General features: G+C 31.8%; 1 protein-coding gene across 1 annotated transcript in view; it reads right to left on the minus strand.

Annotated features, from left to right (window-relative positions):
• LOC147078747 (maltase A1-like) overlaps positions 1-18,052 on the minus strand; it is a 30,140-nt gene extending 12,088 nt beyond the window's left edge. The window contains exons 1-7 of the mRNA XM_085957684.1: positions 17,811-18,052; positions 9,730-9,909; positions 9,340-9,506; positions 8,058-8,183; positions 7,030-7,165; positions 6,030-6,147; positions 3,108-3,303 (exon numbers count right to left, since the gene is read on the minus strand). Of these exons, the coding sequence (XP_085813810.1) occupies positions 3,108-3,303; positions 6,030-6,147; positions 7,030-7,165; positions 8,058-8,183; positions 9,340-9,506; positions 9,730-9,909; positions 17,811-17,973 (1,086 nt within the window). The 5' untranslated portion in view covers positions 17,974-18,052. The remainder of the gene's footprint in view (positions 1-3,107; positions 3,304-6,029; positions 6,148-7,029; positions 7,166-8,057; positions 8,184-9,339; positions 9,507-9,729; positions 9,910-17,810) is intronic.
• Positions 18,053-26,928: the final 8,876 nt, after the last annotated feature.

Consider the following 26,928-nt stretch of genomic DNA (forward strand, 5'->3'; position numbering starts at 1 on the left):
ACATTATAATACTTAGTAGAATATAATATATGACATTTTCATTCGATTGACGATTTCTCAAAACTCTTTTCTGCCAATAATACCAAATCGTCATTGTTTTTTGCGAAAGAAAATAACTTTTTGGGGCACCGCGATATTAATTTTGATAAATGGCTGGACTCATTCTATGGCAGTTGTTAAGTACCTAATGGTTTAAGAATGCGTACTGCCCTCGGCTAAATAGACCATTGGTAGATAACTGAAATTAATGAGGACATTATGTGTTCATATCCCACGTGTACGACCGCTTAATCATTGAAAGTCGTAAAAAGGATATAATGTTGTTATGTTTAATGTTTTGTGAACATAGTTACAGCTTTTTATAGACTTTCGCGAACGGGACAATGTTTTTCATGGAAGACGGGATATTTTTAGAAAAAAAAATGTAGGTCCGGTGAATTTAAGTACTTAACGACTGGATTATTTTTGGAATTCTTAACATCCATCTACTACATAATAAATCCTACAATTCATCTTACTCCATACCATCCGTCCCATGACATCCATATCCTGAAGCGGGCCCTCTACCTTTTGCTAAGGCTAAGGGCTGTGTGATGTTTTATAGTAGTGTAATAAATATAACTCTTGGTTTTCGCGAGGTAAAATTAAATGTATTTTTAAATAAATCCACTTGAATTATTGAGTTAAGTTGTGATTATATTGAGATGCATGTCGCGTACTGTCACGCTGCTTCGGCGACAAATTTAGTCTATGATTTCGTCATTTTGCAGAATAGTTTGAAAGAACACGATCTCTATAAATTCAATGGTGGAGTAACCTAATAACGAGTTTCTGTAAATTCAATAATATTTTGAACAGAACCCAACCCTCAGACCATATATAATAGACCAAATTCTTATAGAAAATACATAGTGCCAACCGCAAAAAACAAAAAATACGCAATTTTAACATGATTCAAAAATGTGTAGGCATGTAGTAAATGATAAATAACGTTCATTGTTTCATGCAGGCGTCGATGCAGTGCGGTTTGCGTGAGGTGACCCCACCCTTGTTCTGCTGATTTCGTCAGATTTTGCTGACTGACAATGTTCGTTTAAAGATTTAAAATGTGCTACGGGACGTGAGCATCAGTCTGATAACATTTTAAACAACAAGAAAAACGACATTGCATAGTTTTTTCCCGTCTTACTGTGATGTCACGTGATAGTACTCGATGTGCATTTCAATATAATCACAAGTTTATAGCTACTTCAATTATAATAATTATTGCATGCAATTCCGATAAAACTCAGCGCAATCTGTGCATTTGACAATTAATAATTAGTGTTCGAGCTAAACGCTAATATGCCGTGCACTAATTAGCCCGTGGAGTAAATATTGAATCTAATTAGCTTGTGTTTATGTGCGCATTCTCTCAGCTAATTCAATGCATCCTGACCTTTATCGCTACAAATATCTATCGCCACCGTAACATATTAGGGTAGCATGCTATTAACATGGTAGGTACTTCATCCAAAGCCATTGTGTTTCCATTGAAAGACTTGGAACTTTTGTTAGTTACCTAGTTAATTACAAAAGGGTTTGTACAACAAATTGCTTACTATTAATTTATGAGACCCTAATACAAATCTTCTAAAAATAACACGTTGTTATTCAATTTACACTAGTGGTAACAACTTTAGCATGGCGAAATAGAGTGCACCTCCTGTCTGAAGGTCATTTGGAAAATTTACTTGCTGTAATTATTGTTTACGGTGTCTATTATAAATTCAATAAAGCACCTATATGCACGGTATTGCTCTTTAAGTGAGCAAAAATCATATTGGATTTGATATTTTGTAGTGAATTTAATATAATATGACATTGCAGTGGCGAAGGGTGGAGGTAGGCTGTTAAGATCCGACATTGATAATTTTAGATATTTTATACATAAATGAATGTTTTTTTGACAATTATCTTTTATGGCTTAGATTAGGCAGGGTTTAATTGGATTTTAAAAACGAATAAACACTGTCTTCACATTATAGCCTTAGTTCAATGAAAACAAGTACGTTAGATACAAATACTACAAATTGTAAATAGTGCAGGTTAGTTCTTAAAAATTAAGTAAACCCTGAGTAAACTAAGCCATAATAGATAATAGTCAAGAAATATTTGTCGGTCAATAAAAAAATATTCCATTAAATCATATATAACAATTTCAGATATTTTATAGAAATAATATGTGCTGATATAAAAATATTTTATATCTATTATGGTTTTGTTTAGGCAGGGCTTAATGATTTTAAAAGAAACTAACCGACAGCATCTATAATACTGATAAAGTGTGCACACCATAGCACACCTATTAATTATGGTTTGGTTTAGGTAGGGCTTCGTTGTTTTCAATAACTAACCAGCACCATCTGGAATTTGTATACTTAGTTTAATTAAAACAAACAACGATAGGTATAACTGGTAAAGTGCACACTACTTCTTAACAGCCTACCTCCACCCTTCACCACTGCTACTTTGGAATACTATATACATTTAATATAATTACACTTTTTATCACTTATTTTGTTTTACTCTTTAGATATTATTATTCTTTCTCTATAATTTTAATTTATTAATTCTCTATATAATTCTCAATGTAATATAATTTGTACTTAACTGTTGGTTTTCAATAATAAAATACAAGTTTCTCTTGCAAATATGTATAATAAAATTTAATATTCATAACTTATTTGTGAATTTCGACTGAATTTGGTTTTTTTATTCAAAATAAATAATATTAGTATTTATCAAATATGTACCTATGTGTTTTTCTCTTATTTATTATATCTTATTCTTTTAAAAACAGAGCGCCAGAACGATGAAATATTTTAAAACTCTATTGAATTGACAAGCATCCATATGTTTTCTTGTTCTATTTAGGTATAACATTTCACATCAACCTTAGTATAAAATGTACATAATGATATAGTCACTGCAGCCATAGCAAGAGGCGATGGACATGGCGATAGATAGAGAAACGGCACGACCTTGTACATTCCCTGAAACCCGATACCAGAGCGTAATAGAGTAAAGTAATTATTATTTGTTTAGTTAATATTTTGTGAACTTACAACCCAGTTGCTAACTCGATTCGGTGGAACAGCGTCCATCCAGCTCTGGATCTTGTCTACGATCACTGCGGCGTTTGCTTCCTTGTTGAGGAAAGCGAGGCCAAAGTTGAAAGGGAAGTGTGCTCCTTCTTGAGTCGCGTTTCCATAATACTTCATCACCAGGCTAAATTCACTCATTGCTTCCATGAGCATAACACTAAAATCAGCAAATAATAATGTATAATATACATATTAAATATATTATATTTATTCCAGGATAAACAAGGTTCAGTTGAACACTAACATACGCCTCCTAGATCGTAGATGATCAATTCACCCAACTACCAGATATACATAAATAGCGAACAACGTTTTCATAGTATATAATATATGGCCGATTTAGAAACTATAATATATATTTATTTACATATTGTAATCAATTCCATGTTTGTTATCTGCGTCGCGTTACGCTCGAATTCGTTATCATATACCACTCCTTGCCCAAGAATTGAAATAACAACTTATAATTCTCTGTCGTTCACTACAAAATAACCCGAAATGTTAGAGTTTGTATAAAGCAAAGTTGTTGAAGAAGAATTATTCGGTTTTTTCAAAAAATCATCAGAAATTAAAATGATTTTAATCATAGAGGTAAACAAAATATATACAATGTTAAAAGTATATTATACTCACATAATTTGACACTACTTCTAAGAAATATAATATAAACAATAGTCAAATCTTTTTGAAATACCCAGCTGGATCAAAACCTACGCCCCCTACAATTTGCCAATGTGCTCTGAGCACTAAATATACCTACGTGTTATATTATCTAATTGCGACGAAGTTAACTGGTGGTTTTTACAATACTCTGAAAGTATTTCTAAATTGCGTCATTTTGACTTTTATATTATTACCTTCATTATTATTAACCGGTGTCACGATCTCTCAAAATTTTAGTTATAACGTACTTGCACTTGCTAATACTTTAATAAATTATTTTTGTTATTCAACGAATAACTCACAAGATTTATTAAGACTGTAACATTTCTTTCTTGGACATACATAATTTAAAAGCACTTCTGAGAAATATAATATAATATATTATATAATATAAAAACTAAAAAAATCTTTTTGAAAAAATACGAGGGAATAGAATAGCTGGTAGAAAAGATTTAATCTGATGCATATTAGATTGTCTTTTAGAAGTCTTTTTAATATATTTTGACAATTCAAATAAGCTTTTTTCACATTAACAAATTATTATACATCGTCGTGGAAGAAGTTTCTAATCCTAGCTGCATCCAGATTGTAGTATATATTATGTATATATTTTTTTAAATACATAAATGAATAAAAGTATCATTACATTATTACAATAAATACCTACAATCTTACAATGTATATTATACATTGTATGATTGTAGGTATATAAGTATAATATTTAATTAAAACAATAAAAACATGTAATAAAGTCAACAGTTGGTCTGGAAGCTAGAAACAGCGATACTGAATATTATAATCATAAGAATCTTATTCTTCGTCAAACTAACGTGGCGTTTTCATTTCAACTCAACATAAATAATTATTATACCTACCCAAAAGTTGTGTCGGTATAATATCCTTATTCAAAAATCTATTCTGCAACCTATTGATTTCAAATATAATGGTATGTTTACATACTCGTACATTCAATTCCCGTTCATTAAATCTAAAGCACCAAATCACTCCTAAATTCAGTTTGTCATTGTATTCAGACATGTTTACATATTACTATAATTTCTACTTTCTGGTTTAAAGAGAAGTAGGAAAAAACATATTGGTTGAGTAATGAAAAGCTACTACGTATATATAAGTACGGGCAACCTTTATTGGTCCGGGGGGTAAAATTAGTACAGCAAAACTGCTCCGGGCCACAAAAATATGGCGAAAGCAACAAAAACGATATCAAATTAGTAACCTTATTTTGAAAGGAAAACCAATATATTATCTCGATTATTAATTAAATAAAATTTAACATTGATTCTGTAATTATTACAATACACCAATGTAAATGAAATTGAATTTAATCAGTAGTTTATCTACTTAAAATTATATATTAATTATATAATTATTACTCAACGTAAATGACCCACGATGGCCGCGCGGCTTAAGCGTCGGCCTATAGCATCGTGGGTCCAGATTCAAATCCTGGGTCTGGCGAATACACATATTGTTTTTTAGTTTGTGTTTGAGTCAGGGTATGGACCTAATAGGTTGAGCAAGTGGCTGACATCAATTTCTCGTGAAAACAACATCTGTTAATACAAACCTCCACTCAGTGGAGGTCCATATGATCTTATTAGGATCATACATGGTCGAAATAAGAAGATAAAAAATATTTGTACAGTTCGGTTATGAGGAATACAGCGGCAAACACATTTTAAAAATAGCCAATATACTGGATTATTTGTTAGGTTAACCTAACAAAACCTAACCTAACTTAACCCAACCTAACCTAACATAAACTAACCCAAACTAACAAATAATCTAGTATATAGGGTATTTTCAAAATGTGTTTTCCGCTGTATTCCTCATAAGCGAACTGTACCAAAATATTTTACTATTTAAAATAGTTATTATACATTAAAAACATAACCACTTGTCTTCCACTGCAGGGCTTCAAAACGCGCGAAAGATAATTAATAGTATGTGTATAAAGTGAACTAAACTAGACAAAAGACTTTTTGACAAACGCTTACCATTCGCTTATAAAATCTGAAACATTTCACCGGCGTATTTTTAGACACATAACAGTTTTTGTATTCTCTATTGAATTCATGGAAAAGCTGTGATAATCGATGGCTCACTGACTAATTTAACGTAAATTATATTTATTTTACCACTGGTTAATCAATCTCGTAGTTAAATGATTTCTTTATAAGGCAAGGTAAATATTTTTACCTGGTACCAGCTCCATTCTCTTTATCAAATTTGTCAATAACGTCTCTCCACTGGTAGACCATGTCATAAGTTTCTTCGCGTTCTCTTGTATAAATATGAACGAGGTAATCGTAGCTATCTAAAAATAAAAAATCAATTTAGCACACTAGTTGCAAAATGTTAGTCATAACCCCAAACTTTCAGTTAGAAATATTCATAAAAGCTTTCTGTTACAGTCTAAAGACTGCTAATAAAACATTAATTGCTTAAACAGATATATTCATATTTATTGATTAATTTAATAAAACGATTTTTTTTTTGTACTTGTACCACTTTTTTATTTAATAAATTTGGACCGGTTTTGTCCGCCTCAAAGGGACATTTTCAGTTGACGGATAAACAGTTGAAGGAGATACAGTTGAAAATGTCCCTTTGAGGCGGACGAAGCCGGTCCAAATTTATTAAATAAAAAAGTGGAATAAGTACAAAAAAATGCGTTATATTAAATTAATCAATAATACAATGCAGTTCCACCATGTATTGACAGTTAACACAATAAAAGAAATATTCATATTTCTAAATAATAATGCAAATATACATATATAGCGTAATACGATTCTAGAATTCACATATTATTATTATTAGATAATCATATTATTTGGTTATGAAACTAAAGAAAAGTGTATAGATATCTAAATAAAAAGTGGGGTTTATAAATTTATATAGGTAGGTATCTATAATGAATACGGAACATTCAACTACAGTGTCGAAACATTAATTTTATTATTGAGTTCACGATATTAAACCTATTATATTTTTACAGCTGTTTAAGACTATAACCCTACCGTCACTACTATCTAATTATATATCTTATTATAACGAAAGTTAAAAGATCAAACCATGAACGTTGTCAGTTCACAAAGTATGTCAAAAAAGTGTGTGTATTTTAAAATACTGTTTTAAAACCATCTTATTCGATTTAAAGTCTTCAAGATCGAGTTTAATAATATGTTTTGACAACCTTTATCGTCAGTGTGTCCTGAAACAGGTTCATCTTCATAGTTTCCGGCCGCGTTTGGTGCTACTTCAATCAAATGTGGGATTGCGTCAATCCTGAATCCAGACACTCCTTTAGCCAGCCAAAATAGAAGAACATTCTATAAAAAAAAGTTTTTTGTTAATATTTCTAATCGAACAAAAAAAAGAGAACAGGAAACTGACTGGGATCTGACAAATTAGCTAATCTTAAAAATTGAACATAGGTATGTTTAACACAGTTAACTTTGTATGAATGAAAATTTGCCGAAACTATCAAACATCCTCACCTACTATCATACTGACTACGTAAACTGAATAAATATTGAATTATATCACCATGTTCAAATCGAACAGGATCATTTCACATCACAGAGTCTTTTCTGAACAGATTGTTGTTTTTATGAGAAATGGACGTTTTAGTCATTTTCTCAACCTATTAGTTACTCATACACATACTCTGGATTCAAAAACACATTGAAAAACAAAATGAGAATTTTCTAGACTCGGGACTCGGAACCAGCGACTCAGAACCCGAGACCCAGTACATTATGAGCTGACTCATTACCGCTCGGCCACCGAAGGTATACATACATGTTATAAATTTATAGCTATGGTCCCCACATCCTGAATCATACTCTTTGGCAATCAGGCAATTGGCCGAGAGGTCACCGCATCGGCTTATATAGGCATGGGTCTCGGGTTCGAATCCAGGGACTGGCAAAAAATTACATGTTATTTTACATATACAATTTTACACAATATGTGTGTTTGAACCCCAGAGTATGGATGTAATAGATTGAGCAAGTGACTAACATCTATTTCTCGTAAAACAAAAAAACTGTTTTAAAGATATTTCTTCGTGAGGCGGCCCAGATCCACATTAGAAAAAGCCACGCTGGGCGCACCTTAAACCCGGGCTTCTAGGCTAGAGCCCTGTGGTCGTCGTCCCCTTTTGGGGGCCACGATCATAGCATTGCTGTATTTAATAAAAATAATATTTCAAAATACAACCTTCATTTCAGCAACTACTCCTGGATCTCTATAGTTGAGATCTGGTTGTTCAGGCAAGAATTGATGAAGATAATACTCTTTACGAACATCATTCCACGTCCATGCACTAAATCTGAATACTGATATCTGAAAAAATGTATAACAAATAATTAAACACCATTAGGCCCAGCGCAGACCGTTGTCGAGACAGCCTTTAGCCAGACTTGTCTTTGTTGTAAACAAAAAACAGTTTTGACTAGCACACAGCGCACATCAAGTTAAATCGGTCTTTAGACTAATACAAATTCCTTGGTTAGTATAAAAATAGACGTTACTGAGGTTGCTACCCTGAGTATCCTGTTATTACGTATACGTAAACGAAGATGACCTGTATAGCAAAAGACTAATAAATAGAAAATTTTATATTAAGATCATCCACAAATATTTTTCGGATATTTTTGATCGGGTATATTCAGGGTTGATAATTTTTTTTAAATTGGTTGAACCTTTACTTAATCAAGGCAAAAATCTACGTCAGGCTATACCAAGTACTTATTCCTATTTTGTTCTCTTTTAAATTGATCTGAATATTCTTTTATCTATTTTTTTATAATGAATCAACCGGTTTTCCACACCTTCGATTAATTTTTCTATTATTTGTTCTTCTTCCGTAAACATAGTTCAGCAAATAGAGCAAGACAAAATATGTATTTTCCTTGCGAACGCTCAGATGGTTTTGGCAGTAAAAAGTCAAGACTGTTTTACAGACATCAGTTAGTCAGACGTGTCTATGAGACGTAACTTCGTCAGTGTACGTATCCCCATTTTGTTCTCACAGTCCGGACTAGACACGTAGACTGTCTAACTACAGTCTCAACTTTAGTCTGCGCTAGGCCTTATTATATTCCCATAATTATTTTTATTTCAATAAGTGGGCATCCAAAAAAAACCGATTTTCGGTAAAAAAAATTTGAATAATATATTTGCGGTAGATTTGATAATAACTATTCCTTCATAATTACTCATTCAATTTATATTGTGTGTGCTGTTTTAAACTTTCACCATTATAATATGTTATTATCAATTTACAATAATTTAATAATTTACGCAAATACCATAATTCAAAAATGGCTATAATTTCATTGCGATTGAATATTAATATGGTAAAATGTCATTTATGAGAATTGTAATTATTTAGTAGTATATTATGACGTTGGCATTATATGCCTACATTAGTAATCGATTAAATATATATTTTTTAATGAAAAGGTATAATCCGTACTAATTTAAACAAATAACATACCCAATTGGAAGGAGGCAAAGGTCTGGCTTTTGGATTTGCAGCATCTATGTGTCCAGGGTGCCATACGTAGAAATTTTCAAATCCTTTCACCTTATTGACTGATTTTTTAAACCACTCGCATTCGTCTGACGTGTGGTTTGGTACAAAATCCAGGAGGATTTTGATTCCTATAAAATATAAATGAAAATTTTAATAACATAAAAGTAATGTGGTTTATACACATTGTTAGTATTGAAAGATAAAGCCTAATTAATATAAATACTATAAAAGTTGTAATTTTTCTGTATTTTTCTAATAAAGGTCTTAAGAAATTTTAAATCTCGTCTAAATAACACAGTGGAATAAAGTATGTTAAAGTGAAACACAGAAATAAACATAAGTGTGGTATACCTAATTTCTTGGCTTCGGCGATCAGTTCTTCGATGTCTGCCATAGTTCCATATTCAGGAGCAATGTTATAGAAATCTGAAATGTCGTATCCGAAGTCTTTCATGGGGGATGGGAAAATCGGTGATAGCCATGTTGCGTTGACACCGATTTTAACCAAATGTTGCAAGTTCTGAGTGATTCCTAAAATTCAACCAACGTAACTTCATCATAAATTCATTTCAATACTATTATATCACGGTTTAACTACGCTGCTATAATTATCCAAAATTAGTAATTAACGAGTTTATCTTATTAAAATACTTTATTGGATTCAATTAATTGACAATTGCAAAATCAGGCATTTAAAAGTCATCCTTACATTGACTACATTCTCAATATATGGGTTGAATACTGGGCAGGGATCTATTGTTACATAGGCACATGGAACCTTCCCACGGACAAGGATTACCGTAAGAATATCTAGATCGCCTATAAACAGGTGTTCCGCGAAAACATCATAAACTATTGATTTCACGATGTGAGTATTATAATTCATAATACTACACTCAGGTACAACCTTTTTATTTCTAAAGGGATTTCTTATTTTTATGGCTTTAAAAACGTTCCTTAAGCAATAAAGCAACAATACAACCATATTATTATGTAAATATAAATATAAATAAATTTAAAAAAAAAGATTATAAATATGACCTACTAGTTTAAATTGTCGTAATTAGATAGGAGGATCGTAGCATAATTGGTTAATGCACAGTTGGCGCGATACCGGTGGTTATACGAGCACAAATCCATCAAATAGTGGGTATATATCTGAGGTATTTTCAAGTTATGTACGTTCAATATAATATATTATTATGTATATACAAATATTTACTGTTGGCATTATAATTAATTAAACCTACTCGTCGATAATTAAAATTTATTTTCTTAAGATATCTAACCGCTAAATAATTGCTTAGTAAGGAGTCTTTATCACTGACGCATGGTCACCGTAATTATAACGTACATTATTGTTATTATTTGTCATAATCATTTACATTTGTCCAACGTGCGGTCCTTAAAAATGTTAGAGGAATAATAATATAGTAAAATTTAGCAAGGAATTTATATTTTGTGAGAAGCATTCAGCGACTAGAGTTTATTCACTATCTCCAACGTTCATAGAATAAAGTTAATATATTGAAGTGTCATGGCCAGTCTAGTTATCATTTGTCATTCGTTCCAGCTGAAACAACTTGGTCAGCTGGCGACAAAATAAATGTGCGATAAAAACAAAGCGAAAAGACTGCTAAGCGGATTTTCTCTCTACAGATTAACTCAACGGAAAATCTGATAAGTCCTTAATACTATAAGAAAAGAGAAAATGTTTTGCATGCTAAAGGTTTGTCCGGTTGAAAAAATCTGGCGCGAGAATTTAGTGTAACATTTTAAGCCTTTTTTGTGTTTCACACTATATAATGTTTATTTATATTTTTAAAACTTATTGAATACCAGTGGCGAGGGGTGGAAGTAGGCTATTAAGATTCGACTTAAAATAGTGCACACTAAATTTTTTCAGTCATACTTATTTGTATTGATAATTTAATTTAATAAAACGAAAATTTCTATAGTACTTTTTCCACTTATGGACCGGTTCCGTTTGCCTCAGAGAAACATTTTGAACAAACAAAAATTTGCGTTTTAATAAATAAAATTAATAATGCAATGCATTTCCACAATGAATTGACAGTTAACACAATAAAAGAAATATTCGTTTTGTTAAAAATTTGTTTTCATTAAACTAAGAACACAATTTGCATATGGTACCGGTTAGTTTTTAAAATTCAATTAAACACTGCCTAAGCCAAACCATAATAGTTTAGGTATGCTGTGTGCGATGCGACAAAAATAGTGCACATTTTTTCAGTCATCCTTATATGTTTTCGTTTAATTAAGAATATATTATTATATTATTACATAGATAGTTTTTTTTAATTCATTAAGCCTAAACTAAACCAAACCATAACAAGTGAACAATTTTCTTTTATCTATAAAATATCAAAAATTATGCATAATTTAATTGCAGGATTTTAGAATTTTTATAGATATACGTATATTTTTTTACTATTATCTATTATGGCTTGGCTTACGCAAGGTTTAATTGAATTTCAAAAACTAACCAAAACTATCTGCAATTTGTAGTCTGTCATGTTAAAACATGCCCACATTTAGGACTTCCGGTTTTTTTAGACTGGCATACCAAGCTCGACGACGAAACTTTGAAAGACGGCCGTTGGAACAATTCCGGCGCGAGGTGAACGGAGATTATATACGGTGAAGGCCGACCAATTCTGGCTCTCTCGGTTTCTGACGCTCATCCTTGACGGCTCTCTTGGCTTCGGACGCCCATCCTTGGTAGATCTCTCTCGGCTTTGGACGCCCATCCTTGGTACATCTCTTTCGGCTTCGGACGCCCATCCTTGGTACATCTCTCTTGGCTTCGGACGCCCATCCTTGGTACATCTCGCTCATCCGTAGTTTTGGACCCCGTGGCCGAAATGGTCACGTGTTAGATGGTCCGAAACAAGGTTCCGGCTGGGTGGCGACGACATCGGGAAATTTATTAAAATAAGTATTGTCCAATTTTATTACATTTAAACGGTCCACCGAACATTATGGCTTTGAGTTCCAGTTATTTCTAATTTTGATAATTATAATTATTTTATGCAGGCGCTTGTTTGTTCTTTAATTATTTTAACACTTGTTATCTTATTATATTATTTCCTGCTGTTATGTAATTCAAATTGCCTAATTATACACTTATTAAACTATCTTAATCGCGTTTTATTTATTTCCTAATCTATTTTGTCTCTATGCGTTTATAGAGTGGCGCCCTAATTTCCCTTTTATTTAATTACAACAGAAACCAAACATGACCGCATGCAGACCGACAGGTTACTTAGACTTGAGAGGTATTTCAAGTTCCCACGATCCTGATCCCGTTTCTCATGCTCTGTCTCTTTGCTATCCATTCTGCCCTTTCCTATCATATCCATCCCTTATCCATATCCTCACCCATATTCACATATCCTCATACCCAGACGCACCTTCCTTCATAATTCCTACCCTTCTTAATTCCTACATAACACCTTTTTTTCATCCGTTACAAGTCTCAGTTCAATGAAAAAAATGCATATGACTCACAAAGTTTAATGTGTACTATTTATGTCGGATCTTAACAGCCTACTTCCCTCTTTCGCCACTATTGAATACAATATTATATAAGTAGTAAAAAATAAATAATTACTGAAATAGAACTAAAATATAGTTCTGAAAATCAACGCGAATAAAATCAATTTTTTGTGCCTGTCCTGATCCAGATTTGCAACGTGCAAACCATTGAAAGTGCCGACAGCTTTAAATATCTGGGGGTGTGCACATCACTACAAATGACATTTTGCGAAAAGAGCTCACTATTTGAATGGTAATGCCCGGAGGAAGATTCAACTCGATGCAGAATGTCTGGGACTATACTCGAGTAAAACCAATTTCCGCCTATTTAACTTTTGCATTATTATAAAGCTGGTTTTGGTAGCAAATCATGAAGGCTCAGAGCAACTGTATACTGAGCTTCGAGAAAAGATGTTTGCGACGGATACTGGGTGTGCGGATGGTATGGTGTTATGTATGTTAGGAGTAATGAGGAGATAAGAGAACGCATCAAGCAGCCTCTCATCACGTTGAGAGTGAAGATGAAGAATTAATGCGGATGCCAGAAGAGAACTTCAACCTGGCTTGCCTGTTCTTGAAAGTCTGGAAAGTCGCTAAATACTATATATAGTGACTATACGGTGAAGCGACAGGGATTCTTGGAGGCGCCTCGAGGTGTTCATATGCTCCAACTAAGGGGCGGATATGGCCAAAGAAGAAGGTTTCGGTAGAAAGGCACCGTACTATACATCGTGGGAGATTTAATGGTGCTCGGCCACAATAATTGGAATGCGACTACGTTTTTTCCAAATGGCCCGCCATGGGTTGTATATACAGAAATAATATGATAAAACATATATGACGGGTGGAGATGGGGTAACTCAAATTAAGTTCATTTATCATAATACGTTCTAAGGTTATAGAAAAAAAATAAATAATATTTTACTGCACGTACAGTAACGTAAAATAATAACGCTTTGTTAAATAAACTACTTTTATATAACACTACAGTAAGCTACATTGTATAAAACAACCATGATTGCCGCTACAATGCGCCAGGAAAACCAGCGTCGCGACGCCTCCAAAGTTTACGTATTTTTCTTCGCTATATCGTCCTTGTTCTTTTTGCAGTGTTTTGCTTTGCTCAAGCGAACTCACTGTTACCGAACACAGCAAATTCAATAATTTGTATTCAGTTTTGCTTTTTATTATTTTATTTTAAGGTTTCTACGTTTTCTCTGAAATATATCAACGTCTCGCCACCGGTGCGCTACCACGGTATGAAAATGAATTGAAAAGTTTAACTTGTTAAAAGTTTACAAGTTGAAAGATTTAAAGCTAATTTTTCAGAAGATGCTGACTAACGACTTTGGAATGAATGCAATTTGTAATCAAATAATTTCTTCCCCGAAGTTATACAAAATGTTATTTGAATGAATACAGGATAACTGGCCCACCCGAAGGATTATATTGCCCACAATTTTATTTAACTGGTCGTTATCAAAGGAATTGATAAGATATACATTATATCCAAAGACGTTGTCCTGCGATAGGAGAGACTTCTATTATACACTTTAATTGTGGTAATTTACGACTAATTCTGAGTGTTGTAAGTCTTTATTTTTTAAATATACTATATAATCATCAAGTATATCTCTAGTAGAGTAAATTTGGTGAATTTGTAACGAAAAATCGCTACAGCCAACTCTCTAAGGGCATAACCAAAACAAATCGCCAACCGTTTGATCTTCAGTCGCATGCTCTACCACTGAGCTATATTCTCTGGCTCACATTGCAGAAATTGACGTTAATGGTATTCAATCATACCAAATACGCTGCCTATTGTAATTTAAAAAAAAACAATAAACTGGTTTTTCTTTATGTTTTTTTCGAATTTATGTAAATCATCCAGTCTTTCAAAAATCCCTGGTTGAAATTTATGTTTCGTTATTTTATAAAATTCAATAAAACCACCTTTTTTCAGACAGAAGTTTTACTCATTTGTCTATAATGTATATCATTTGATATATTTTTCAAACTTTCATCAGCATGTATAAGGTTGTACTTTAGTTATATGCTTATACACAATATATAAATTAAAACATTCAGCATTAATTCTTAAGTATGCGTTTTAATTTACATATTTATCATATCTGGAAATAAATGTCTTGTCGATGTACCTAAAAGTTATATATTATGTAAGTCGTACAAGTAGTCAGCTGGGAGGTTATATAATCTAAAAATTTCGGCTGTTACTGACATTTAAAAATGTATTAAGTAATAATTATTATTAATGAAAAATAAAATTACAGATCCTTTTTAACCGACCTATTAATTCTGCCACTCTTGCGCAGTGCACATTTTACACAATATATAGACGCGGCGGGCCTGCAGAATAATACAAAACTATTATAACACATTTGTTTCCATAATACAATAATTCAATTGTGTTACGACTGTCATCATTTGTACGGAAGACGTCATTCATAACATTATTGTCATGTTTACGGTTGAAATGGTATTACATCACTCGGACTTCATAACCAGTGTACTCCTGTAAACAAGTAAATATTATGCGAAATTGTGGAAATTCTTGTCCAAAATAATTATCAATGAAGCATGATAGGCTAGAGACCAGCGCTTTACAAACTGTGTGGCGTTGTTTCCTGGGCTGTAGCAGATTGTCGAGTTATTAATAATTTAAAAAATTAGATAATTAATTCATATTGCTAATAATTTGATTTTTTCATTCACGATTGATATATGTGAAAGATGTATCAGTCCGACCATGTCTGATCCTAATAAGATGATATGGGCCTCCACAGAGTCGAGGATTAACAGATTTTGTTTTTACGAGAAATCGATGTCAGCCACTTGCTCAACCTATAAGGTCCATACGATATAAGGATGTGTAGAAAATAGATAAAATACATAATATATTTCGAAAATTTTTAAATCAAACTTCCACCAAGTGGGATTCTTTTGTTTTTTTTACCACGCGGACGTTTACCGTAGCTTCTATCGTCTGCTATGCGAGTACCTTAACCAATTCAGCTATTGACTTGACTATCTTCCTTGCTGATAATTATCTAATACCGACAGGACTATTGAAGTTTTTTTAAACTATGTCGATATATAGCTACTATTTTATGTAATTTATAACAAGGTAATAAGATCATTAAATAATATGTTAATCGATGCCATGAAGTTTATTTAAAAACTTGTAGGAACCTGAAAATTATTATATATATATTTAAATCGTAACTTTTATTACGCATGCTCAAGTCCTAAAAAGAATAATTAAAATGTAACACGTGACTTTCATAATATAGTTTATTTGTCCACAAATTGTGTTTAACCATGTTATTACGATATTACTTTTCTTAGCATTTGGAATATATTATCATTTGACTGAAATAACCCACGTAATTTTATCAATCTGGGTGAGGAAGTATGTTTCCACTGTCTCAATTTTTTATTGTATAAATTATTTTTTGTACGTTGTAGTCCCTAATAGTGCGGGGCCTTAGGCATAGCCCCTTTAGTCTTGTAAATGCAACCCTGATTGAATACATTCAAAGTATTAACTGTACATTTAGGTTATTGATAATTTAAAAATATTTTTCAACACTGAACGTTTAATACTGGTTTAACGAAGTTTTTTCATTTTATTCGAAAAAACAAACTTGCACTGATACAATATTATATTTTTGTAGTTTTCTATTAATACATATTATATATTAAAGTTATTTTACTGGTTTCTTGGCAAACTGATTTTTTGTAAGTTAAAAATTAATATTTCATTGATATTTATAACAAAATCAACACCTGATTTTATAAAGAATATTAGTATCTAACTGTGATAATGTATAATAAAATCGTATGCGGTACTTACTTATAGTTAGTATTGACATTAAAAATATAATCTAGAAAAAAACGAATAAAATCATTATGTAATAAATAGAAATTACCGTAATCATAACAAAATATTTTATGAGGGGTGTCTCTTCAATTTCCTTTTAAAATCGTTTAAATTGGCAGGTATGTAGGTACATACTTTAATATATTGTTATGAAGGTCTTTACTTTTGGTACATTGTGTGTATTCTTATCGAAATTACTGTGTATGTAGGTTACTCTATAAAAAATAAGATATAGAATTAATACCGTTATCTCATTGTTAATAAGTTTTTATCTGATTAATATTTTTATTTATTTAATATAAAAATATATATATTAATTCATGCTTATACATAATATATCGTATCATTTTTATTTGAGCACTAGAATATCCAAAGACACTCGGTAACAGTAGTGTAGTTAGTAAATAAGTGAAACAAATAATAAGACACATAACTAAAGAAATGACAGAAAACCTCACAGATAATCGAACCCCGAGACAATAAAGGCCATCGTCTTACGCTTTGGACTACGATTACGGCCGCAAATTATTCAAAATATTATGTACTTACTTTTTTATGTAAATATTACATTTTTATACATAAACTAGAGGACATACTTCAGGAGTTTAATGGACGATTTAAAATTCAATGGTCAACTTCACAATAATAATATTAACATAATAAACTATTTCGTATTGTTGTTTGATTGAATAAAACGCAATTTTTCATTTATTCAACAGAATTTATTCAATATAAGAAATGTAAGAATGAAACATTCGCGTGCCATAGGTTCACTATTCCTGCAATATAGCATAATAATATATACCTACAGTGATCTTTTCGAAAAGCGAACAAACCCAATAAATAGCGTAAAACGGTAAATTTTTTAAGATTGTTCTATTAGCATAGACGAATCGTTATGTTCTGACCACGTGGTTACCGAATTGAAATAAAAATAGAAATAAAAAATCAACACAACAAAGTCATATCTCACCTTTGATGTCTCCAATTCCATCTCCGTTACTGTCTTTAAAAGACCTCGGATAGATCTGGTATAGCTGAGCAGTCTTCCACCAGTCTACCATGTCTGAATCCTTAGATCCAGTCACAACACCCACTGTCAGAGCTATGGCAAAAAACACCCATAGACTCCTCATAATTATATTGTTATACACAGCTGTTATTTTAATTATGGTATATAAACCGGTTTCGCGCGGCTATTCCTCCAAACACACTGACAATCCGCGATCATTCTTCGCGTATTTATGTCACGAGCCGAATTTGTATTTACGCGAGGGTCATCTGTGAAGATACGAGCCACACGTGTTACGAGAACTGTTTATATTTTTAAACATGCGGCGATTCATGAATGGCTTAAGATGAAACAGAAACAACAACTTTACTGTTGGTCTTGTCATCTCTTTCTTGAGTTATGAATAAAATTATTCAACCCATAAGAATCTTTATATTGCTTTCATTATTTTACGACGTTTTTATTAGCTCGTATTCTTGTTTGTCCAGTACAAATTTTTTCTTGTTTGTCCAAGATTTGTATTGGACGATTGAAGATTTTTAACTAACTTCCCGACTAGCTAGACATTTGAAACTTTTAGAATATATCAGAACACGATTACAACGCATTCTTCTAATACTTTTAGCCATCTTTAAGCAGAATTGAATTCATTTTCAGTTAATTCTGTGTTGTATGGAAAGTTATTATATTTATTGGTTGCTAAGAGGGTCTTAGCAACTAAATTATTAATATATACGTCCGTTTCAATGGAAATCAATATGAAATGTCAAAATGATATTTCAGTGTTCTATATTAAATTTATTCAGTATTTCTATCAAATACAAAAAAAAGTATTTATTAATACATAGAATTGTCCAGTTTATATGATTCAACAGAAAATTTAAAAACGTGGTATATAAAAAGTTCTTTTTATCTTGTAATTATTTATATGTGAGATGCACCAATTAATTATAATATTATGTTGATTATCTACGTATAATATATTTTATTTCACATATTCCATAGTTCTATTTATATAATATTTACATATAAAACTGGTAGGTATAATAAACATAACAGTACCTATGTTGGTAAACGTAAACAAAACACATACAAATAGCGAATCCACACTTCATAACAATATAACATTATAAATAATATAATTAATTTTAATACTAAGACTTCGACAACTTACAAATACCATTTTTTACAGAATCATGGTATGAGAGGATACAATATTTCGGAAAAAATCCGTAATATAATAACATTTATATTTGATTTATTTACTCTGAAGGGAGAGTCGAAAATTACACATTAATTTAAAATTAACTATAATGTGATTTTGATAATTATGCCGTATGCGAGTCGCTAAGCAGTTCGAAATCCGCAGCTAGCCAGTGTCACTGGCTTCTACTCATATCCCACCGCATTTTGTTGCATTCACCGAGGACCAGCGTTATATTTTCGCGTACTTTACTCATGTCCAGTCACTCCTTGATTTTATTCTAGCAATAAACACCTGATATGGAGCTATAATTACATGTTTGATAGTCATATAGCTACGTAACCTAACAGTCACTTTATCATTAGCATCGTCTTTAATTTCTGTCTGTGTCATCCGTGCCGCGCTGTGCCGCGCTGTGCCGTGTCGTATAAATAATGTTATAATATCGACATGATAATATATCTAAGAACTATTGCGTTCAACTAGATAGTGTTTGTTTTTTTTTTCGATCATTGGATCCCGGTTTGAACTAACCTTTTTTTATACTGCATTTATTTAGTTGACAAAAATATACCTTTTTGTTTAAAACCACATAGTCCCGAATACCGAATAATGAAAGACAGATTTTGTGGAACTGAAATAATCGCGATGCTTCACAATATAATAAACTTCTTTTTTCTATAAATATATCATAATGTCCTTTTTATATAATATTTGATTTCAAAACTTATAAATAAAAGCGAAATATATTTACTGAATAAACATTTCTTGTAGATATTATATTACTTTTAGGTTTTCCCTTTCATACATAATCTGTTAATCTCAAATATCAAGTCCATTGATATTTTATAATAAACATATTATAATTAATTATTAGATACCGTGTATTAAAAAAACAAATATTATCAGTTATCACTATATTATTATCTGATAGACAAAAATAATTATTTTTCCTATCTTATTGAATCGATCAAATCATTTCAATAAATTTTCGTTGATCACTATTTTATTATTCAATGTCTTTGCCAATATTTTTGACGTTAATTTGTAGATTATAACATTACAAATGTTATATAATTATCGCTAAACCATAAACGTTAACCACTAACAATGCATTTCAACACACATCAATATAAAGCTTGGCTTTTGTTCAATAGTCTTTCCTCGTAAAAGTCATATTATTATGATTGGTCCAAAGATCTGAAACAAAATATATTTACATCTTTATATTAAAGAATATAAAAAACAATAAACAAATAGGTACGTTAAACTACTGGTTTCAAAATAGGTTATGTCAACAATCTACAATTTTGAGATAAGCTGGATTTAATGGTTTTTGAATATAAATACACTATTATGATAGCTTAAATTTGATGAATGTTAAGTCAAAGATGTCGAAAACCTTTATATGCAGAATATAAATCATCTATATAATATGAAACGCAGTTAAAAAAGGTTTCAACGAAAATTATTAAATAATTGTGTTCTTAGCATTTTAGATTAATTTGTAGCAAATTTCACAACTGCGGACAGGCATGCATTTGAAAAATACACAATCATATCAAAAGCCTAAAACACGTCTTTATACAATGTTATTTAGATCAATGCATAGAATGATAATTTCTTTATAGTTACAATCGAAAAACATCGTGGAAACGCTATGGGTATTATGATAGAAAGATTTTTACAGGCTTTCTCTTTATCTGTTCAAACTCTTTGGAATAGTTACAAGAAACATAATTTAATTAATAAATTTATATAAAATTGATGTATGACAAATAATTGTACGTACTATTGATATACAATATATTGTTATATTCAGTGATTCGTGTAGAAAATATTTACATAATTCTAGAAAATATGTGACTACTTATAAGTCTAGTAATATAATGAACATTCATTGACAACACTCTAATTTAATAATTTCATATATTATACGAGTATGTTATTAAATTTTAAATCATTTTTTAATAATATCGAGACTTGCATACGTAGTATAATATAATAATTATTATTATATTTTTGTTTGACTAATTACAAAAGAAGAAAAAACAATTATCTTTATCTTTCATTGTAGTTTTTTAGAGTTACCTTTTTTTGATGTATGAATTAAAATACTTATCAACAACTTTTTGTGGAGCACGCTTATACACAAACAATAAAGACATTTAATTAATATGTCGTATCAATTTTCTGATTTCTATTAATATTTTCTCTAGTTCTATAGTTTCTATATTTTTATAGTTATAGCAGTGGCAACGGGTGAGGGTAGGCTATAAGATCCGACGTAAATATTCCACAAAAAACTTTGTCAATCATACGTATTTTTGTTTTCATTAAACTATATCTTCAATTTACAGATGGTGATCTGTAAATTGAAGAAATACTTATAGATACAGACTGATATTAATTTAATCACTGCGAAAACTAAGCCATAATTATAGATAATCGTCAAAAAATAATTATCCATCTATAAAATATCTAAAATTATGCCATTAAACCATACATATTATTAGATATTATATAGATAAAATAATATTTTTTTAACAACGTTTTTCTTAGCTCGTATTCTTATTTGTCCGGTAGTTCTTTGTCCGGTACAAATCTTGTAATCGATTTTTAACTAACTTCCCGAGTAGCTAGACCTTTGAAACTTTTAGAATATATCAGAACACGATGACAATGCATTTTTTAAATACTTTTAGCCATCATCAAGTAGAATTGAATTCATTTTCAGTTAATTCTGTTTTGTATGAAAAGTTATTTCGACACCATTATTGGTTGCTAGAGGGGTCTGGGGTCCTTGCAACTAAATTATTAATATATACGTGCATTACTATGGAAATCAATATGAATGTCAAAATGACATTTCAGTATTATTTTTATCAAGTACAAATTTTTTTGATCGCTTAAGCTAGTCAAGTCAAGTTTATATGATTCAACAGAATATTTAAAAACGTTGTACATAAAAAGTTCTTTTTATCTTGTAATTATTAACTACTATGGTTTAGGTTAGGCAAGGCTCAACGATTTAAAAAAATCTATCCAACAACATGTGTAACATGTATTCTTAAATCAACGAAAACAAGTCAGTAGGATCGAAGATGTGTGCACTAGTTTCTCGAATCGCCCATAACATACTAAAACTATTATGGTTTGGTTAAGGCAACGTTTAATTGATTTGATTTAAAAAAAAAAACTAACCAACACCATCTGTATATTAATTGTAGTCTTCGTTCAATAAAAACAAATATGAATGACTGACAGAGTTTAATGTGCACTATTTATGTCGGATATTGACAGCCTACCTCCACCCTTCGCCAATGAGTTACAGTAGGTATTCCAACGAATCGTATAGACACAATACAGTTTGCAATTGTATTATTTATGGTTGGCAAGTTGGCAACACCACTATAAGATTCCCTAAAATACACATTAAAATTATCCCGCCATATGCCTGGCGATCTATCGCCATCGATCAAAATAGGAGACAATGTAACCCTAGCCTGAATAATAAACAAACTGCGACTTGTCACAACCTATGTTTTACAATATTGTTCTAAAACTAGCTCTCTCAGGCCAAATGAAAAGGAACTATATTTTGAATGGAAACCTGTTCGCCTTAATCTGATCACTCATCCTTCTCAGTTATATGATTTCAAAAAGGCTACGTTATTCGATTTCGTTAAGACAGCGCATCTGGTTAAAATGGTGGGAATCTCAAACAAAATTCAAACTGGCTTTGCTTTTGGCAATTAATTATAATTACAATATCAGATTGGTTCCATAGAGAAAAATAATCATGAAAAAATTCAACAACAATAGAGTGAACGTAATATTAAGCAGACCGAGCCAACTGGTTGGCTACGCAGACGACCTCAACATGATGGGCAGATCCATACAGATTGTGAAGAAAGAATTTGACCATCTCCAAAGGGCCGCACTAGAGATTGGCTTAAGAGTATATGAAAACAAAACTAAAGTCATGGTACAAAGCCGACAAAATCACATTAGGCTGGGCCAAAGTTCCAGTTTTGGAAACCATTAATTTGAGGTTGTCAACCGGTTCACATACCTGGGTTCCAATATTACAAAAGAGAACGATGAACTGGAAGAAATAAACGCCCGTATAACCGCTGCAAATAAATGGTACTTCTCATTGCTGCCCATATTCAAATCCAGAAATGTCCACAGAAAAACTAAGACCCGGCTCTATAAAACCGTCATACGCACAGTCGTTGCATACGGGTGCGAGTCATGGACGCTAAATGTGAAAGCAGCTAAAATGGTGGATTGCTTTGAGAGTGGAGTGGAGAATTAGGTACAACACGGAACTATACCGCTTATACCAAGATTCAAAACTCTCCACCTTCATAAAACTCCAGAGGCTGAACTGGGCAGGCTATGTCCAGCGCATGCCTGAGTCACGGATACCGAAGAAGATCCTCGAAGGAAATCCAGGGGCGAAAGGCCAGTGGGAAAGCCATGCACACGATGGGGTGACAACATTATAAAAGATGCCAACCAGATGCTAAAAATCATGAACTGGAAAAGACGTGCGGAGGACTGTCCCGGCTGGAGGATGGCGGTGGAGGAAGCCAGGGCTCGACTTGAGCTGTAGCGCCATCGAAAAAGAAGAAGAAGAAAGTGAACGTAACCACCATTGAAAAGAATAGCCTAACAATATTATGAGTAAGACAAATAAGCATACCGTTGTAGTCTGCCTGTGGACTATAATGTAATATAGGTAGTTCGTTTTACCATATTAATAATAAATAAAAAGCAATGAGTACTTAACTGCCCGTATTTATTACGAGAAAAGCCACAATTGTGAGGATGCCATATTATATTAATTATTGTAAACGGAAATTTAGTTTATTTATATATGGTACAATAATCTTTCATTATTATTATCCTAAGAGATTTTGGAAAATTCACTAACGGCTCATTTAAGCGACATTTTATTGTTATTTTTACATCTTCACTTCGAAATGTGCGCTACCGATTCATCTACCGTTTGAATTGACCACATTTCACAAATTTTCAATGATTTTACAGGTACTTGACGTTTATATCCGATATTTTCTTACACACCGTATACGATCGCCATATTTACCGTCCACGCCTGTCAGAATGACGTCTTTGTCGCTTAAGACCTTCTAATCCTTTATTTGACAAACGAATTCGATTATTTTTATTCAAATATCGTAATGTAGGCATTGGCGCACTTTTTTCCGGTGAAAAAACCATAATTTTGGTACAATTTAATACGTATAATATCTTTTGACAGCGGGGTACGCCACTGACGGCCATTTCATAGATAATGTGATATTCCAAATTTGATTTTTTTAAAATACTTTGTGGCTGTTCACCCACTATTTTTGTTATTGAATAATTACCTAGGCTACTAATTTCCTAAAAAAGTTGCCATTGCAAACAATGAAAGAAATTAATACGAATTGTTATAGTTATCAAAATGTGTGATATTGTATAATATCTACCTATTTTTATCGTCCCTATCATCATCAATCTTGACCTATACACTGCTGGATGAAGGCCTCCTCAGCCTTATTCTACTCCTTACTTACACATGAATTGTTATATTTATCAAAATCAGTGATATAATATTATTATCTACCTATCTATATATAATGCCATTATTATCACGAGCCTCAATAAATCCACTGCTGGATGAAGGCCTCTCTACGTTGATTGTATTCTTGACAGTATTGAATTTCTAATGTTATTTATCTACATATTCATATCGTCATCATAATCATCATCATCATCATCAACTAGGATCAATCCACTACTGGATGAAGGGTTCCGCAACCTGATTCTACTACTATCGGTTTAACGAATTTGTGATATTATACCTATTTCTATCATTCTTATATCATCGACCTGAACCAATCCACTGCTGGATAATGGCCTCCCTAGCCCGGTTCTACTCCTTTCTGTCATATGAATTGCTGTATTTATCAAAATCGGTGATATTATATTTAAAAACATATTCATATCGTCATCATCATCATCAACCAGGATCCATCCACTGCTTAATAAAGACCTCCCTAGCCTGATTCTACTCCTTTTGTCATATGAATGTATGTATTTATCAAAATCTGTGATATTATATGTATCTACACATTCATATCGTCATCATCATCATCATCATTATCATATACCTGAACCAATCCACTGCTTAATAAAGACCCCCTTAGCCTAATTCTCATCCTTTCTGTCATATGAATTTCTGTATTTATCAAAATCGGTGATATTATATTTATCTACATATTCATATGGTCATTATCATTATCATCATCATTGACCTGAACCAATCCACTGCTTAATAAAGACCTCCCTAGCCAGATTCTACTCCTTTCTGTCATATGAATTTCTGTATTTATCAAAATCGGTGATATTATATTTATTTACATATTCATATCGTCATCATCATCATCAACCAGGATCCATCCACTGCTTAATAAAGACCTCCCTAGCTTGATTCTACTCCTTTTGTCATATGAATATATGTATTTATCAAAATCTGTGATATTATATGTATCTACACATTCATATCGTCATCATCATCATCATCATTATCATATACCTGAACCAATCCACTGCTTAATAAAGACCCCCTTAGCCTAATTCTCCTCCTTTCTGTCATATGAATTTCTGTATTTATCAAAATCGGTGATATTATATTTATCTACATATTCATATCGTCATCATCATCATCATCATCGACCTGAACCAATCCACTGCTTAATAAAGACCTCCCTAGCCAGATTCTACTCCTTTCTGTCATATGAATTTCTGTATTTATCAAAATCGGTGATATTATATTTATTTACATATTGATATCGTCATCATCATCATCATTGACCTGAACCAATCGACTACTTAAAGACCTCCTTAGCCTGATTCTACTCCTTTCTGTCATATGCATTGCTGTATTTATCAAAATCGGTGATATTATATTTATCTACATATTCATATGGTCATTATCATTACCATCATCATTGACCTGAACCAATCCACTGCTTAATAAAGACCTCCCTAGCCAGATTCTACTCCTTTCTGTCATATGAATTGCTGTATTTATCAAAATCGGTGATATTATATTTATCTACATATTCATATCGTCATCATCATCATCATCATCGACCTGAACCAATCCACTGCTTAATAAAGACCTCCCTAGCCAGATTCTACTCCTTTCTGTCATATGAATTTCTGTATTTATCAAAATCGGTGATATTATATTTATTTACATATTGATATCGTCATCATCATCATCATTGACCTGAACCAATCGACTACTTAAAGACCTCCTTAGCCTGATTCTACTCCTTTCTGTCATATGCATTGCTGTATTTATCAAAATCGGTGATATTATATTTATCTACATATTCATATGGTCATTATCATTATCATCATCATTGACCTGAACCAATCCACTGCTTAATAAAGACCTCCCTAGCCAGATTCTACTCCTTTCTGTCATATGAATTGCTGTATTTATCAAAATCGGTGATATTATATTTATCTACATATACATATCGTCATCATCATCATCATCGACCTAAACCAATCCACTGCTTAATAAAGACCTCCCTAGCTTTATTCTACTCCTTTCTGTCATATGAATTGCTGTATTTATCAAAATCGGTGATATTATATTTATTTACATATTAATTCATATCGTCATTATCATCATTATCATCATCATCATCATCGACCTGAAACAATCCACTGCTTAATAAAGACCTCGCTAGCCTGATTCTACTCTTTTCTGTCATATGAATTTCTGTATTTATCAAAATCGGTGATATTATATTTATTTACATATTCATATCATCATCATCATCG

The sequence above is a fragment of the Rhyacophila brunnea genome, unplaced genomic scaffold (assembly GCF_057557595.1).
Source record: "Rhyacophila brunnea isolate RB1 unplaced genomic scaffold, BYU_Rbru_1.0 scaffold_11, whole genome shotgun sequence".
Taxonomy (NCBI): Eukaryota; Metazoa; Arthropoda; class Insecta; order Trichoptera; family Rhyacophilidae; genus Rhyacophila; species Rhyacophila brunnea.